Source organism: Pogona vitticeps, chromosome 6, assembly GCF_051106095.1.
Source record: "Pogona vitticeps strain Pit_001003342236 chromosome 6, PviZW2.1, whole genome shotgun sequence".
NCBI classification, from domain to species: Eukaryota; Metazoa; Chordata; class Lepidosauria; order Squamata; family Agamidae; genus Pogona; species Pogona vitticeps.
The window spans coordinates 75,468,664-75,484,985 of NC_135788.1; the positions used below are offsets into that span (position 1 = coordinate 75,468,664).

General features: G+C 41.0%; 1 protein-coding gene across 3 annotated transcripts in view; it reads right to left on the minus strand.

Annotated features, from left to right (window-relative positions):
- INVS (inversin) overlaps positions 1-16,322 on the minus strand; it is a 114,900-nt gene that overhangs the window by 2,485 nt on the left and 96,093 nt on the right. For 2 of the 3 annotated variants that reach the window (XM_073003905.2, XM_073003904.2), the window contains 4 exons: positions 15,252-15,535; positions 13,801-14,605; positions 9,994-10,229; positions 3,899-3,982 (listed from right to left, as the gene is read on the minus strand). In XM_073003905.2, the coding sequence (XP_072860006.2) occupies positions 3,899-3,982; positions 9,994-10,229; positions 13,801-14,605; positions 15,252-15,535 (1,409 nt within the window). Of the gene's footprint in view, positions 1-3,898; positions 3,983-8,127; positions 8,277-9,993; positions 10,230-13,800; positions 14,606-15,251; positions 15,536-16,322 lie in introns of those variants that run through there. The other variant, XR_012088498.2, reaches the window with a different exon arrangement.

Sequence of the window (16,322 nt, forward strand, 5' to 3'; positions counted from 1 at the left end):
TATGAATGTTTCCTTCAAATAAAAGAGGGGTAAACATATACAAAAAAATCATTTTAAATTCTCTTCTATCATTTCTCTTTTTACCCATTATCTGACTCAAATTACCGAGGAAATATTATCTAATAGCATCATAAGAGGGGCTGTCAGCAGCCAGCCAGAATGTTAATGCTTAAAGGAATACTTCAGGGACTAGAGTGTGAGAAAGCTCTCATTTTCTCCCTCATGAGTGAGCTTATTTAGTCATCCCCCCTCCCCTGCCAACGCTTTCCCCATTACCTTGGAGGAGACTTCCCAGCCAGCAGCCCATTCTCCCTTGCTCCCAACTGGTCATTTCTATCTAATCTTTTGCTGCTCCAGATAATTACTCACTGACCCGCTATTGAGCTGATGATGCCAGCTAGTCAGCAAGGCTCTCTTAGAGGGTAAGCCAGCAGAATTGTTAGGAGAAGCTGATGTTCCTGTGGGTTGAGTCTGGGAGCTTTGCTTGATTTTTTAAAAAATGTCAAAAGGGGGCAAACCTCTGCTGCTAGCTAGCATTGTCTTGTTTTGCTTCTAGTCCTCATATGCTTGTGTGCAAAAGCAGCCAACTGGAGATGGGCACAAACCTTGGTTCAGAGGTTCATGCCGGTTTGTTGGATTGGCACCATAGATTCTGTGTGTTCCCCACCCCACCCCCAGCCAGATCCCCTACTCACTAGCCAGCTGCTATCCTCCTCCTCTTCAGGTGTTCAACCACTTCCAGCAGGAGCAAGTGCTTCCCTCTTCTGCCTCCTCTGACAACTGCATACACAGATGAGGAAGTGGAGTAGAGATTCTTGCAGTGCCACCTTTGAGTGGGCGGCTGCTGGAGGAGGCAGAAGAGGAAAGCAGTCACTTCTCCTGGGACTGGTCAAATGCTCCAAAGAGGAGAAGAGCAGCACATGCCGGCTGGTGAGTGGGGAATCCAGCTGAGGAGGTGGGGGAAGGGAACACATGGCACTTATGGTGCCGGTCTGATGAACCAGCAAGAACCACCAAACTGAAGTTTGTGCCCATCTCTACAGCCAATCAAGAAGCCCAAGACACACGAGTGCTTACAAGACTGTGACAGGAAGGCATAAACCTAGCTGCACATTCTATAGAGCTGGGCTAATGATGAAAACTTGACACTTAATAATGAATTCTGACAAAAAGGGAGGGAAACCTCCTAAAAGGACTTGTTCATGAAAAAAAAATATAGAGGAGCTTGCCCCAACAAAATGAACCAAAAACGAAACAATAGTTTTTAATGTGTTTGTCCCTACTATTTCACTTTCTGATCAAGAACAAGCAGACACTTCACCACTTCCACTTCTCTGTGTTTTTAGTTATACCTTAGTTATGAAGTTCCTCTAAAACTTCATTTACTCTTGTGAGAACACTTACATCTAAACATACAGTACTGTGTGCACCCTAGAAATACAAGCTTTAAGTCATACTTTTCAGGAATACCTCAGGAGCTTTAGGTTCATGGATCTAGTACTAATGCATGTCATATGACTTTCCAAGGACCTTCCAGCGGCATGAATAAAAATTGAAATCTCCAGCTGTCACCAGAGTATCATACTAGCACGCTTGCTAGGCCTTTGCTGTCAAACATGTTGGCTGCTGAACTTTAGCAATTAATTCAATTAGTGTCAGGTTTTGTAAAAGAAAAACAGTTTATTTTCCGCATATTTTTATGCTGACCACATATTGTTAACACATCAAACATGGGTAGGACAAAAAACTTTAATCAGAGAATCAGGGCCTGCATGGGGACAGACAATGTCCAATGTAATGAGAACGACAACACGCTGGGAAACTACAGTTGTGATCTTTAGTAGATGGGTTATATAGAAAAGGAGTAGGAATACTTTAAAATACCATCTTCCACTAAAGAAAAGCAATGCAGCTTGATTTAGCAAGAGAACTGCTGCTCTTAGAGGTTTATAGCATCTGAAATTCTCTCTATTTTTGCGTGGAAACATGCATACGGTATATATTCAAGTGGTAATACTGTAGATCCAGAATCTACAGAAGTAAGTGAGAGCCACATGCCCATGATTTAGGCAATAATGGATATTGTTATGGTCTCTTATGCTGTGGGCAGTTTCAGTTTCTTCACTATCTTACAGGAATGCAGAGCTGTGTACAGAAGGCTCAGTTGCACAAATTCTATGCCAATATTCCAGGAAGTGAACAAATCTAGGAGGTAGCTATCCCTGACAACCTATGAGCTTCCAGGTTAGGCTAGGGGGTACCAGCTTTATCCTTTTTGTTTTGTTTTGTTTTTTAACCAATTAAGGGATGAACCTTTGCAACTGCAATCTTCTGGAGTCTAAGAAAACTTAGCACATTATGTTAAAGCAATTTTGTTTCTAATTTAATTTGATTGTATTATTGATTGCAGTTTTAGTATAACTTCTGGGGCCTATACACTGAGCAGCATAAATCCTCCAGAGGCCTGTAGATTTGATAGCAAAGATGGATTCTTTCCATTCTTATTGGAATCAGTCTCTCTGCTTACTTGTGCTTCTATCTTCCGCAACCAACTGGTTGTAGGCATGAACTAAGAAATAGGGATAGGACTTATGTTTGAAAAATGAAATGGGGGAATCCACAAAAGAGGCTTTTACTTTCACTTTCTGGTTCTTTTGTAGATTCCTGAAACAGAGCCTCTTAAACATGAGGGTTTCATTTAAATGAAAGAGGTGTGCATAAAAATACGATTTTTCATGTTTCCTCCTTTCATTAAACTTTTTCTTCACTCTTTTTATGTCAAATCACCCAGAAAATTATTTAGTCAATCAGAATGATCAGAGGAAAGTGAGAATTTTAAAGGTTTAAGGGGCCATGTATTGGCTAGAATACAGTGTTGTGGAGTGCTGCTCTTTATGTTCACTGTGCTGCCTACTAGGGATGTGCATGGCAAAAGCCTTCATGAGCCAAAGAAAAGTGGGTAGAAATGGAGTGGTCTGCCTCTTAATCTTTTAACTCTTCCCTCTCCCACCGTGCCTACAGGTGGCAGAGTGGAGAGCAAAAAGAGAGGGAGGTAGAAGCAGAGCAGACTTTGCCTTTTCTTTTAACTCTTGAAAATACTTTTCCTGCTCCTATGGTAGGCGGGGTGGGGGAGGAGGAGGAGGTAGGGGTGGTCTTTGTCTTTTATATGTTGAACTCTTTCCTTCTTTGATCACACTTGATGCCTGTTTTCTTTTCTGTTCCAGCACTCTTAAAAGTATAAGAAGTATTTTATGTAGTTTTTAAACCAGTTGTTAAGGGTTTTTTACACATTGAATTACACATTTACGTACATATATCCATGGAGTGAAGGAAAGCAGTAAAAGATGAAAACCACGATATAGTTTCGGCACATTCAGTAAGTTGCACCTCTTTTACCTGTTCTGATTTTTGAGGCAACAAAGTGCTTTTGAAAATCCCCCTAAGATTCCACTCACTTCCCACCTCCTATCTCTTAACAACAGCCTATCTGCAACAGATGAAATGTATGCCCCAAACCCAGTACCCAGTACTAACCCAGTAGTTAGTCCCAGCAAGAATATAACCATTGAACTAAGTGCTGAATGTTGATTCTTTTGATGATTCAATAATGCTAGGACAAGCAACTGGATTTAGGCCCATGATTGAAACCTTTCAGAGATAACAGTGGTTATCACCAAGTTCACTGCGCAGCAAACCAGATTTGGATCGTGATATCCCAAAGCCAAAGAAGAATGAGACCAATGCTTTCTGGATCAATACTGGTCTCATTCTAAATGGTTTTGCTGCCTTCCATAGCACCCTTGTGTGCACTATAAACACCACTGAAAAGGGCTCGCTTTGCGCTGCCAGCTCTAATTTTTATTATTTAAAAGAGTCAGTACAAAGGTCTAAACTGTACCTGGTAACATCTGTAGTTCACGAACTTTATGTTTTGAAGAAGGAGGCCTCAGTGGACAATGCACTCTTCCTTCTTGGGAGCAACCTGTAAAGATAAATTGCCAAAACTTGCATATGAACAGGTATACCTGTTGGAAGAGACTCCTAGAAATCTGCTAGTCCAACTCCTTAATAATGCAGAAATTGAACAATTGAAATATAGTTGACAGGTGGCAATACAACCCAGAGCTTAAAACAGCAGATTTCAAAATTAATTAGCTGACATGAAAAATTACAAAATTGGGAAACTGCTTTTATTGTTTAAACTGAATGTATTTAATTCATTAAACTAATACTATTAATGTACTAATTAAAATATTAATATTAATCACATGTTTAGTAATTATTCAAGAGAGGGTTTTTCTGTGGCAGCTCCCAAATTACGGGATTCTCTTCTTTCTCGAGAGGTTCAGCTGGTTCTTATCTCCTTATGCTGGCAATTGAAAACCTCTTTAAAGAGACTTCTGGGGAGTCAGTGGGCAATTGAGACAAGGAGTGGTTTTATAATCTCTTCTGTCACTTTTATACAATGTTTCTTATTTGTATTTTATAATTTAAACGTTAAGACAAGAGGGTCTGGCATGCTCTGGTCCATGGGGTCACGAAGAGTCGGACACGACTAAACGACTAAACAACAACAAAAAAGTATGCTTTTAATAATTTGTGGATTACAAATATTTTCTTGAAATCTGCCATAACCTGTACTCTGGGATTTTTCTAATGGTGAATTATTCTTGAACATTGATACGGCTGCTTTCAGGAAGTTTCAAATTGCTTATAATTGGGACCACTGACTGTCAAAACCCATTCTTTTACCTATGGATCTCTTCTTGCAGAGAGTCTCCGTGGCTTCATCAGTTTTATTATTGAACAGACCTCCTCTGTTGAACTGTAAGTGCTCCATTCATGATTGTGTGCCCTCTAATCTAATAGACTCATAGATCTAAACCACACATGTCTTTTCACTGATATTTCTGCAACCGTGCATTTAGCAGAACAGTATGTTCCATGTCTGGCAGACTGAATTTATTGAGCTCCCAGTTTGTATGCCTCTTAGAAGGCTAAGGCAATCACTTCCTTTCTTCTGATAAGCTGGCCAACGGGGACAGTAAACTTTGCCGTATAAATAGTTGATATGCTACCACAATAGCTTAGTAGTTGGTGACCTATATCCATAAGACTGCTGTGAGATACATACATCAACCCATGAGATCTGATATACTTCCCTCACAATTTACAAGCATAAAGTGTAATCCACCCTTTGTTTTTGCTTATGTTGCTTCTACTATTATTGAGTTGGTGAAGGGAATTCAAACCTTGTTCCTGAACTGTATAAAAATTGTCAACATGGCACAAAGCAGGTGGAATTGGGGCAGGTTTAGTCCATGATTGCTTCATCAGTTCTGTTAGAATTTGCAGGAAAGGTATTTGCAGTAGTGATGATGAAACTTGCTGCATGCTACTGAAAATGGGATAAGCAATAGGTTGCAATGTTTTTTAAACTTCCAATTTTAAAGATATAGCCATCTAAAGCATTACATCAGAATATGAGTGTATGTCTTCTGATGTGATTATGGGGTGCAGTCACCTCTTTGTATGCCTGGAGAGGATATGGAAGGTGATGGTGAACAAGGGAAAGAATAGTGGTCTTCCTCCAAAGCTAATGATTCCACCTGTTCCTGCAAATGCAGTACAAGGTCTTGCATAATTTCTGAGCATTGTGATGGTTATGGCTTTCGTATTGAAGGCACCATTGGATCCAAAAGGGATATTATGGACTTGAAAGTGGAACTATATTTGATAATGCCTGAACCAATGCTGTTAGCAATGGTGTAGTTGTTGGGTAATGCAGTGGTGCCTCGCAAGACGGGCGCTCCGTTTAATGACGAATCTGCATTACAACGAGGTTTTTGCGATCACAAAAGCGATCGCAAAACAACATTTTGAATGGGTGAATTTCGCTACGCGATGATCGGTTCCCTGTTGCGGGAACCAATTTTCACTTCTCGATGATCAAAACAGCTGATCGTCGGGTTTTCAAAATGGGCACCGGGTGCTCAAAATGGCTCCCCGCTGTGTTTAGGAGCCATTTTTCGCTGCACAGGCACCCGAAAATGGCCACCCCTATGGAGGATCATTGCTGGAAGGTGAGTTCTTAGCCGATTGGAACGCATTAACCAGGTTTTAATGCGTTTCAATGGCTTTTTAATTTTCGCTTTACGACGTTTTCGTTCTACAGCGATTTCGCTGGAACAAATTAACGTCGTAATGTGAGGCACCACTGTAGATGGAATTGATAGTTGATGCTGTGGTAGTGATGGCATAAACATGTTGCTGGTTGTAAAACCATATTCAGAATGGCACATCACATCATAATTTATACATGGCGATAATAATGGCTTTTAAATCATTGCCTCTGGCCACTGGTGTGGAAATTCTTGATATTATTTTTTTGGCACAAAATATCATGTAAGCTGTATCTCGAAGTACATGCTCTGGATTGTTTAGGAACTCAAGAGTACTTTCAGTGAGGTGTTTGACTATAACTTTTATAGTGTCTAGGACTTAACTCTCCCTGTGTCCAACTATTTCCCCTTGATACTCTGGAGATGGCCAATCATAAACCACATAAAATATGGCAGTATACAGTATCATGATAAATAGGGTGAATATTCCCTCCATTATCGTGAGTCTCAAGTTGAAGAACAGAAATTACATTCATGGCATGGAGATCTTGAACCTAAGTTTGAGTATTACATATCAGAATGCCATCTGTGTCTCAATGTGCAGCAAATATTCTTGTGGCTTTGGGGATTCTTGATATCAATAGCTTGGTTTCAATGCCCCTTCCAGCTGTTGTGAAGATCATGACTTATTGTGGTGAAATGAACCCTTGAGCTTTCTCTCCATAAAGTAAGCTACACAGCCACCTTGTCTTCTGTGATGTTTCGAGTCACAATTCGAGCACAAGGTGAAGGTGCATTCTGTGTAGCCAGAGGCTGCATCACCTTTTATGGTAGGGTTGTCTTTGAAGATATATTTTCTTTTATTTTGTCTGAGCATTCTGGCAAGTGAAACAGGTACTAATGAGTTTGTCAATATCAGTATAATCACAGGACTATACAGTATCTGGAACCAGAATAGCCTGTTGATTCCTATGAAAGAGTTTGTATTGTGGACTGCAGAGAGGCCATTATTGCTTGATTTCGGAATGCTGGAAATCACAGAACTTGCTGTGTAAGGATTTTCCCCCCTACAAATTGAAAGGCTTATAAGGACTTCTCCCACAGACAGTTTTAATTGTGACAGCTTGTTACAATGGGCCATCTGGTTAAATGTTGGCAGAAATTGCATTGCTGAGCAGACTGCCCTTCTCACAAGCAAAAAAGGCACTTTAGAGTGTGTACCTGGATGAGAGATTTTCCCTCCACAGAACACACACTTCTTAAGTAAGACCACAGAAACCTTACAAAACTGCAGTGATACAAATGATAGTTACAGTATTCATTTTTTTAAAGTGGAGATGAGAACAAACATTTTTTTTCAGAATGTAAGGAGAAGATAAGGTGTTTTAAGGTGATAACATTAGTTTTAATGAAAAGCAGTATGAACACTTTGTTTAACTGCTTCTTGAAGAGTGGATAAAAAGGAGCTGAGGTAAACTATTAGGTAGGGGTTGAGCATGCTCAGATGGGAAGGGGAAGAGCAAATGATAAAGCTGTAGAGCTTGAGAATATTCTGAATGCTGCTCTGTGCAGGTGCAGAACTTATAAGTGTGAGTCAGAGAAACCATGAAGAACTGCCTATAGCAGTGACAGCGAACCTTTTTGGGCTCGAGTGCTGAAACTGGGGAAAAACAAACCAACCAGCCAGCGGATGGCGGTGGAAGCGGAAGTGGAGGAACTGGAAGTGGTGGCAGAAGGGGGAATCCCGGGCATGGAGGTGCCTCGAGACCCCAGTCCGGATCCGCAGCCAGCGCCAGCTGCTCCGGATCCTGGCCCGCCGCCTGTTGGAGCGCCAGCATTGTGGCTGTAGTCGTCTTCTCAGGTTTGGCTGCCGGGGGGGGGGGGAACGATCTGGCAACGTATGTCTTGCGTGCCCACAGAGAGGGCTCTGCGTGCCAGCTGTGGCACATGTGCCATAGATTCCCCATTGCTGGCCTACAGCAAATATCTTCCCCATACAACTTACCTTCACTACACTACTTGTCCCTAGTTCTTGGATTCTGCTAGTATTGTTCTGTTTGGAGTGTCTGAAAGCTTCCTCCAATGCATTTTTGTGCACTTCTGATAGCATGCTGTGAAATCATTGCTGCTTGCAACAACCATATAATTCCTGATCTATAAGGTAGATACACAGTGGAATTTGGCAAAATTTAGTGCTATTGTATGTAATGGTTGGGTTCTAACCATGACCACAATGAAATGAAATTATATACAGTGGTGCCTCGCATAGCAAGCACTTCGCTATGTGATGAAACCGCACAACGAGGGGTCCTGGGCCATCACTGAAGCATTCGCTCAGCGATGGCCCCTATGGGCTTTTTTCGCTATGCGATGATCGCGTGGACGTGATCAAAGCATAGCGAACAGCTGATCGGCGGTTCCAAAATGGCCGCCGCTAAAACAAAATGGCGACTGCTGTTTTGCCTCGCTAACGAGGCATCCAAAATGGCCACCGCAATGGAGGAAACTCGCAGAACGATGAGTTTTAAGCCCATAGGAACGCATTAAATTAAATGTATGGGCTTTTTTATTTCACTTAGCGATGGATTCCCTGAGCGAGGGTTAATTCGGAACGGATTAACCTCGCTAAGCGAGGCACCACTGTAATTTATTAAAAAATATTTATTTCAAAATGTATCAGGAAATATGTTTGAGGCTGAGAATTAAACCAAACACTACAAACTAACCCCAACCCCCCCTTCACATCTTCCCCCCCCTCCTAAAACGGATGATCAACTTTCAATTTTCACAAACTTTCTTTCTTCATTTAAAAAAAAGGGAGGGCGTTTTCCACAGACAAGAAAATCAAAAAGAGTGTCCTATATAGTGTGTAGCAGTTAATTATGATTAAAATGCAAATATAGACATTAGCCAAAATCCTGTTGCTTGGCAAAGTAAATTGCACTACAGTAGGTTCACTGAATCATTGAACATTTGTTAAGTCAACTTCTTCATAAATTCTGTCCACTCAAATGAGCCCAGTCTAATTGTGATTTACTTTAGCACAGTAACTTAGATTTAGAGTAGGCCTAATTGAATCAATGGTATTTAAGGAGACGTTTACTCACTAAATCTCCATTGATTTGGTGGGACACCTCTAATGCAATTTACTACACGAAGCAACAAGATTTTGGCCACTATCTAGTTCTATGAAAATTTCATCCTAGCTTATCTGATAACGGTGAGTCAAAAGGCAACATTTAAGTCACTATGCACAACCTCAATTCTATATCTACTTAACATAAGAACATAAGAAGAGCCCTGCTAGATCAGGGCAAGGGTCCGTCTAGTCCAGCTTCCTATATCTCACAGTGGCCCCACCAGATGCCTCTGGAAGCACATGAGACAACTGGAGACCTGTCTCCTGATCCCCCTCCCCTGCATCTGGCATCTTGAAGTACCTTCCTTTTAAGCCTGGAGATTTTACATCCCCATCATGGCTTGCAACCTGAGATGGATGTTTCCTCCAGAAATCTGTCCAATCCCCTTTTAAACGCATCTAGGCCAGATGTCATCACTATATTCTTATATTCTGTATTTTCTTCTGATAAAGGTCCTAATGCTAAGGTAATCACAGGCAGTTACTATTTTTTGGATAACACTTTTAGAATAACCAGAGCAATAAATGTTGGAGGATTTTAAGTGTGTGGATATATTTTCAAATACTGTACATTAACACTTTTACATCTGCATGAAGAACTGTATTTCTAATCCTGGTGGTTTGATGAAGGTACTTTTTTATACAAAACTTGTGAACACTTTTCAACCAGAAAGTATTAACAAATGAATACTTAACTTCCCAAAATAAGCACTGAACAATATGGATAATTACCATATATTTGCCTTAGGGTGGATGGCTTTTGTGTGGAGTTGACACCTGAGTTGCTTTTGTTCACTGACTTTATATTTTTGCTCGAGGTAACTGTTTTCAAGGGGTAAGGGTTCAACTGCTTGTTCCAAATAAACTTGATGCAAATAGCAGCTGCTTCTTGTCGCCATTTGTCTTCATCTTCTTTGCACTGTCGCTTAAAACTAAAAAGCTGAAGGAACTGCCTTCTTAACTGGTAGCTGCAGGGAGAAAAGAAAGTGGAAGCCCATTTTAGTTGATCCTTTTCCAATTCCACAGTTCAGGATCTTCTCCTCACAGAATGCCAGATAAATTTGACTTAAGGTAAATTCTAGATACAACAATTAATTTGTTATATCTGTGTCTGAACTGCAATATCAGTATATTACATCAGAATGAAGTGGGAGGATGATAGCACTGGGATGAAGCCAAGTTAAGTGAATAAATGTTAATAATGTACGTAGAATATGTCTCACCCAAATATATAAGGTCTCTCCATTATCTAAGAATACAAGAATTTAGAGCAACTAACAGCTGAAATTAGATATCAACAACAATTTATGTGTGTATATTAGATAGGTATACACATGTAGAATGTTTTGTTTTTTTAAAAAAATAAAATAGGCATGATGCAAATGATATACAAACTCTGAAGTGGAATTCAAGTGTTTGACTAAGAAAATTCACTTTTATGCCTTTCTAGTATATTCTACTTTGCTTTTCCTGTGTTGCCAAAATCCATGTTTTTATATAAAATGGGAAGAAGCCCTCTCCAACCCTTGTAGTATTTGCCTTTGCCTGCGCCTGCCTGCCTACGTTTCCGCCTGTCCCTTGGTTGTTTCACCAAAACAAAGGCACAAGCAACGTGTCATTCAGCTGCCACTAGTTGATTCGTCGTTCGTTTGTTTAGTCATTTAGTCGTGTCCGACTCTTCGTGACCCCATGGACCAGAGCACGCCAGGCCCTCCTATCTTCCACTGCCTCCCAGATTTGGGTCAAATTCATGTTGGTTGCATTGCAGACACTGTCCAGACATCTCATCCTCTGTCGTCCCCTTCTCCTCTTGCTGTCACACTTTCCTAACATCAAGGTCTTTTCCAAGGAGTCTTCTCTTCTCGTGAGATGGCCAAAGTACTGGAGCCTCAGTTTCAGGATCTGTCCTTCCAGTGAGCACTCAGGGTTGATTTCCTTTAGAAGTGATAGATTTATTCTCCTTGCAGTCCACGGGACTCTCAAGAGCCTCCTCCAGCACCCCAATTCAAAGGCATCAATTCTTCAGCGGTCTGCTTTTTTTATGGTCCAGCTCTCACTTCCATACATCACGACAGGAAAAACCATAGCGTTGACTATTCAGACTTTTGTTGGCAAGGTGATGTCTCTGTTTTTTAAGATGCTGTCAAGGTTTGTCATCGCTTTCCTCCCAAGAAGCAGGCGTCTTTTAATTTCGTGGCTGCTGTCTCCATCTGCAGTGATTGTGGAGCCCAAGAAAGTAAAATCTGTCATTGCCTCCATATCTTCCCCTTCAATTTCCCAGGAGGTGATGGGACCAGTGGCCATGATCTTAGTTTTTTTTATGTTGAGTTTCAGGCCGTTTTTTGCACTTTCCTCTTTCACCCTCATTACAAGGTTCTTTAATTCCTCCTCACTTTCTGCCATCAGAGTGGTATCATCTGCATATCAGAGGCTGTTGATATTTCTTCCGGCAATCTTAATTCCGGTTTGGGATTCCTCCAGTCCAGTCTTCCGCATGATGTATTCTGCATATAAGTTAAATAAGTCGGGGGACAATATACAGCCTTGTCGTACTCCTTTCCCAATTTTGAACCAATCAGTTGCTCCATATCCAGTTCTAACTGTTGCCTCCTGTCCCACATATAGGTTTCTCAGGAAACTATATGTGGGACATCAGCTTTATTTACTATTAATGACAGAGGGCCAGGCGACGTATCATTTCAGAACAAAGTAGAAATTGTTTATTGTTACAGGTGATTACAGTCCAGTCAATATCATTAACTCTCCACTAAAACAACCTTTTCTCTTCACTCTCAGCTGTCTACTCTATCCTCCTCCCTTCCTTTTCTTTACCCCCACTTAGCTCCACCCCTCACCAACTCCCATTGGTGCATGCAAATCTCCACATAAATACTAATGAGCAGGGTGAACACTACAGCATCTACCTAACTATGGTTGCCATGATGTGCAGTTCCAGTAGTCTTCTCTGGTGCTTTCACAGAAGAAAAACAGCTTCCAGAGGCATTCAAGACCGGAGATATAAGAGGTGAAAAATCCACACAACTGGAGAAGGGGAAAAATTACTTGTACTAGATAATACCACCAATATAAACATTCAAATGTAAGGCTAGATTCCATAATTTCTATAACAGCTCATCTAGTTTTGATTCTGGTGCTTAGTAAAGGAAATTATGGGGTTTAGGAGACAGGAAAACTTTTCATAAGACTGCTCAGCACACAAAAATGGTCTATTTCAAATAGCTGCAAGACCTAAGTTTGCTTTGGATTGATCAGTTCCCTTCTTACAACTAATAATAAAGTCCCAAGGAAGAAAAATAATCCTTAGATTTCTTTGGATTGTTGAACACTGGGGACCCATCTTTAACCCAATGTATAGAGGAGTCCCATTTGTACTTTAAAAAAAAATCCATATATATCCATATTCAACAGTAAAAAGTAACCTTCATAGTCAGCTGAGAGGAATAAAAATTGTGAATATGAAATAATAAAAAAGGGCTATTTGATACTGAAAGTTAGTTGGTTGTTTGGACTGTTGTGGGACTAGCATGCTAGGATTTTTTTTAGTGGACTCCTAATTTTTGCCCAATTATTTGCAAGGCAATATGTATCCTTCCCTGTTGACCCTTTTTTATTCACTGTCTTTCCAATTCCCCCACCTCTGCTATTATTTAAAAATTATTTTCAAGAGAATGTAATTGAACAATCAAATGAAAATAATGGTAGTGCATCTGATATTCTGCCCCCACTTCCTACACAAGTTTCCTATAGCCAATATCATACTGAATTATGTGATCATGGAAGGGTGTTCCTTATGAATATGAAGGTTTGTTTTATTTTGTTACAAATCCCAGTACTGCTCATGCGGAGAGTCCTACCTGACAGACAAGCACCTATAGAAACTTTAATGTGGCTCACTTGGAAGGCTTTGTGATCTAGCATGCCCTAGCTCTCTGTTCAGAAAGAAAGCTCCCAGACAAATACCAGGACATCTTCCCTTTTGAACAGGAAGCTAGGTGGAAATAAACCTAAGCTAGGCCATAAAGTCTTCTGATTTAGGTCTTTCTTCCAGGTGAGACATGTTCGGATGTCTGTAGGTGTCTCAGGTGAGACTGTAGTAGAAACAAAACAAAAGCCCCCCCACACCCCAAAAACCCACAAACATTCAAAAAACAAAGCAAAACAAAAACGGCACTTCCCTAGTGATCATAGAGGTGTTTGCTATGCTTCAGCAAGATCCATGTTGTGTGTCCAGTCTTGCACTGGTTGCAAGACTGGCTACACAGCTGGTTTCATGACTGATGTGAAAGGGAAATGCTGGTGGGGGAAACTTGCACAAATCCTCTTACACTCTAAAAAAATACTTTCATATATTTTTCATTATTTAACTATTCTGAGTATTAGTTTTAGCTTACTTGAAACTTTCAGTGCTTGCTCCCACTCCCCAGATATTAGGAAAAATGATATCACCTTCATGAGGCATAGTAACTAGTAGGTAAAATGATAGAAATTAGAGAGGAAGAAAGCATGAAGTGTGCTTACCTTCTCCAAGCTCTCTGAATAATGTTTGCTGCACAGTTCTTTATCCAGAAGAGCTCTTTTCGCGCCCTTTCCTTTTCTATCATCTGCTTACGGGTTTCGAATGGGACAGGTTCAGTATCTCTGCTCTTGTGCTGAACAAAACAGAGCTGATCCTCTGAATTCCTGGGTGACATTAGAACATTCCTGTCCAGCTTGGAACTGTCTTTAGAGTCAGCACCTACAGCCATTCTGTCAGGCAAAAGTCTAATAGTCCTTGCGTTGTTGACAGGCAACAGACAGGCCTTGTTGTTTGCCAGCTTGCTGGTATGTCTCACTGCAGGACTTGAAGTGTCACTTCTGTTGTTCATACCTCTTCCTCTGGCACTACCTGGCCTACTGGAGCCAGCAGGGGACCATCTCTCATCATTTATTCCTTTGCTTCTTGCCTTCAGCTGCCAAGGGTTTCCCTTATTTTCTGTGTCGCATTGGCTCAAATTCCTTGTGCCTCCATTAGTGCAGTTACCATTCTGAATGCAAGCTGCTGTTCCTTCACAATAGTTTGGATAATTGTTTATTGACTGGCTTTGATTTTCTGATTTCTCCCTGGAGCTGGCAGCTTTCATGCTGGAGTTATGCCTTTTCCTGGCATGTGTGAAGTTGCCAGTTGTTCTTGCATTTGGCTCCTTGTGTTTTTTATTACGGCTGCCTAAAGTAGCAGATACAGTTTGATGCTTAATTTCAGCCTGCTGTTTAGACCCATTGTTTTCCTTTCTAGAATGAAAAGGGAGACAGGGAAACTTGCTTTTGCTGTTTGCCTTGGATAACTCTAGAGGAATAGAGATAAACAAAAAAGAATTATCATCTCGTAATTTCCTAGTAGGATTCCCAGTCTGGTGTAGTGGATAGCGTGACAGACTAGGACTCTGGAGAACAGGGTTCAAATCCCCACTTGGCCATGGAAACTCACGGAGGGGGTGGAAATGGTAAAACCACTCCTGAAACATCTCAAGCCCTATTAGGGTCACTATAAGTTGGTTCTGACTTGATGACACAGAACACATACACACAATTTTCTAGTAACAGTTTTTCTTTGTGAAGAAAAGACAAGCAAGGGCCACAAGGGCAAATGCTACAGCTCCCCATCTCTAATTATCAATTATTCTACTTTATATGGCAGCATTAGAGAGATGTGACCTGTGGGCTCATGCTCTGCTACTGTGGATGCCAGCAATACAGATGGGTAGCCAGGGAATGGTATTGCAGTTACTAATTCATCAACTATCAGGTGACACAAATCCCATTAGGGTACTACCTGGTCTTATAAAGCAGTGGACTGTAGCCTGATTCCTGAATCTGAACACCACATGGCTTAAATATGGATTAGGTTCCTCTTAAAGTGTTGGTCCATGCTTGATCCTCTGCTTGCTAAAATACCACCAGCTGTGACAAAAGGATAGAGGGAGATTACAAACCTATTTGTATTTTGTGATCTTCACCAAGCAGCTCTAGGGAACCAGATTTATTTTTTACTGCTACTTTGTTTGGGAAACCTGGGTTTGAGCTTCTTCTGCTTTTCCCTGCTTGGCTTTCAGATATGCTGCTCTGTGGAAGAGGTGACTGTGGGATGGGGTGTTTCACACGGCATTTCTCTGTCTCTGAGAGATCCTGCTGCTCTTTTTGGAGCTTGTCGGTCTTGGAGTTCTGCATTTCTTTCTGTAGCTCGGAGGCTTTCCTTCTGTTTTCTTCCTCACGTTTCCTATAACCAACGTTCAGAATGTTAAATGTTTGTGAAAATCACTTGCAACACATGACTATAAGATTTTCCTTCAAATGTATCTGAAAAGAGAAAAAAAAATCAGGTCTCACTTTGAAGTAGGGATGTGTACTAGCACCAGAATTCTGATTTGGAATTACAGTCCTGTTTCAGAATTTTTAAAATTAGGAATTTTAGGAAATTTTGAACCCCATTACAGTCAATATGAATACTAGATAGTCATTATTTTCCCCTTAAAATTAAACCAAAAACAGGCAAAACATTTTTAAAGGATTTCCCTCTGCCATCTGACAACTTCCCAATGATTGTGCCAAACAAAAAGAGTGCACACCATCAGGCAGCAGTGCCTAGGTATTAGGAAAAATCAGGAAAGGGGCACATGGTCATGGAATATAAATACAGTAACAGGTGATATCTTTAATTGACCATTAAGAATACAGTGGTACCTTGACTTACGAACATCTCCACTTGTGAACGTTTCGAGTTACAAACAGCTCCATTTGCAAAATGGTGCTTCAACTTGCGAATGGAGCCTCGACTTGCGAACAAAAAAAGGCAGGGGAAAAGGGCAGGAAATTCAAATTCCCCATGCCTTTTTTGTTGTTGTTTCATTCAAACCGTTAGTGGTGAAGAGGCTGCTCTTTCACCCCAACGGTTAGGAAAAGGGACTACCAGGAAGTCTCCGATGGCGGCGGGGGACACCAGGTCTCCCAGGGCTTCCCCACTGCCATCGGAGACCTCCTGGGGGTCCCCTGCCACCACGATCGGT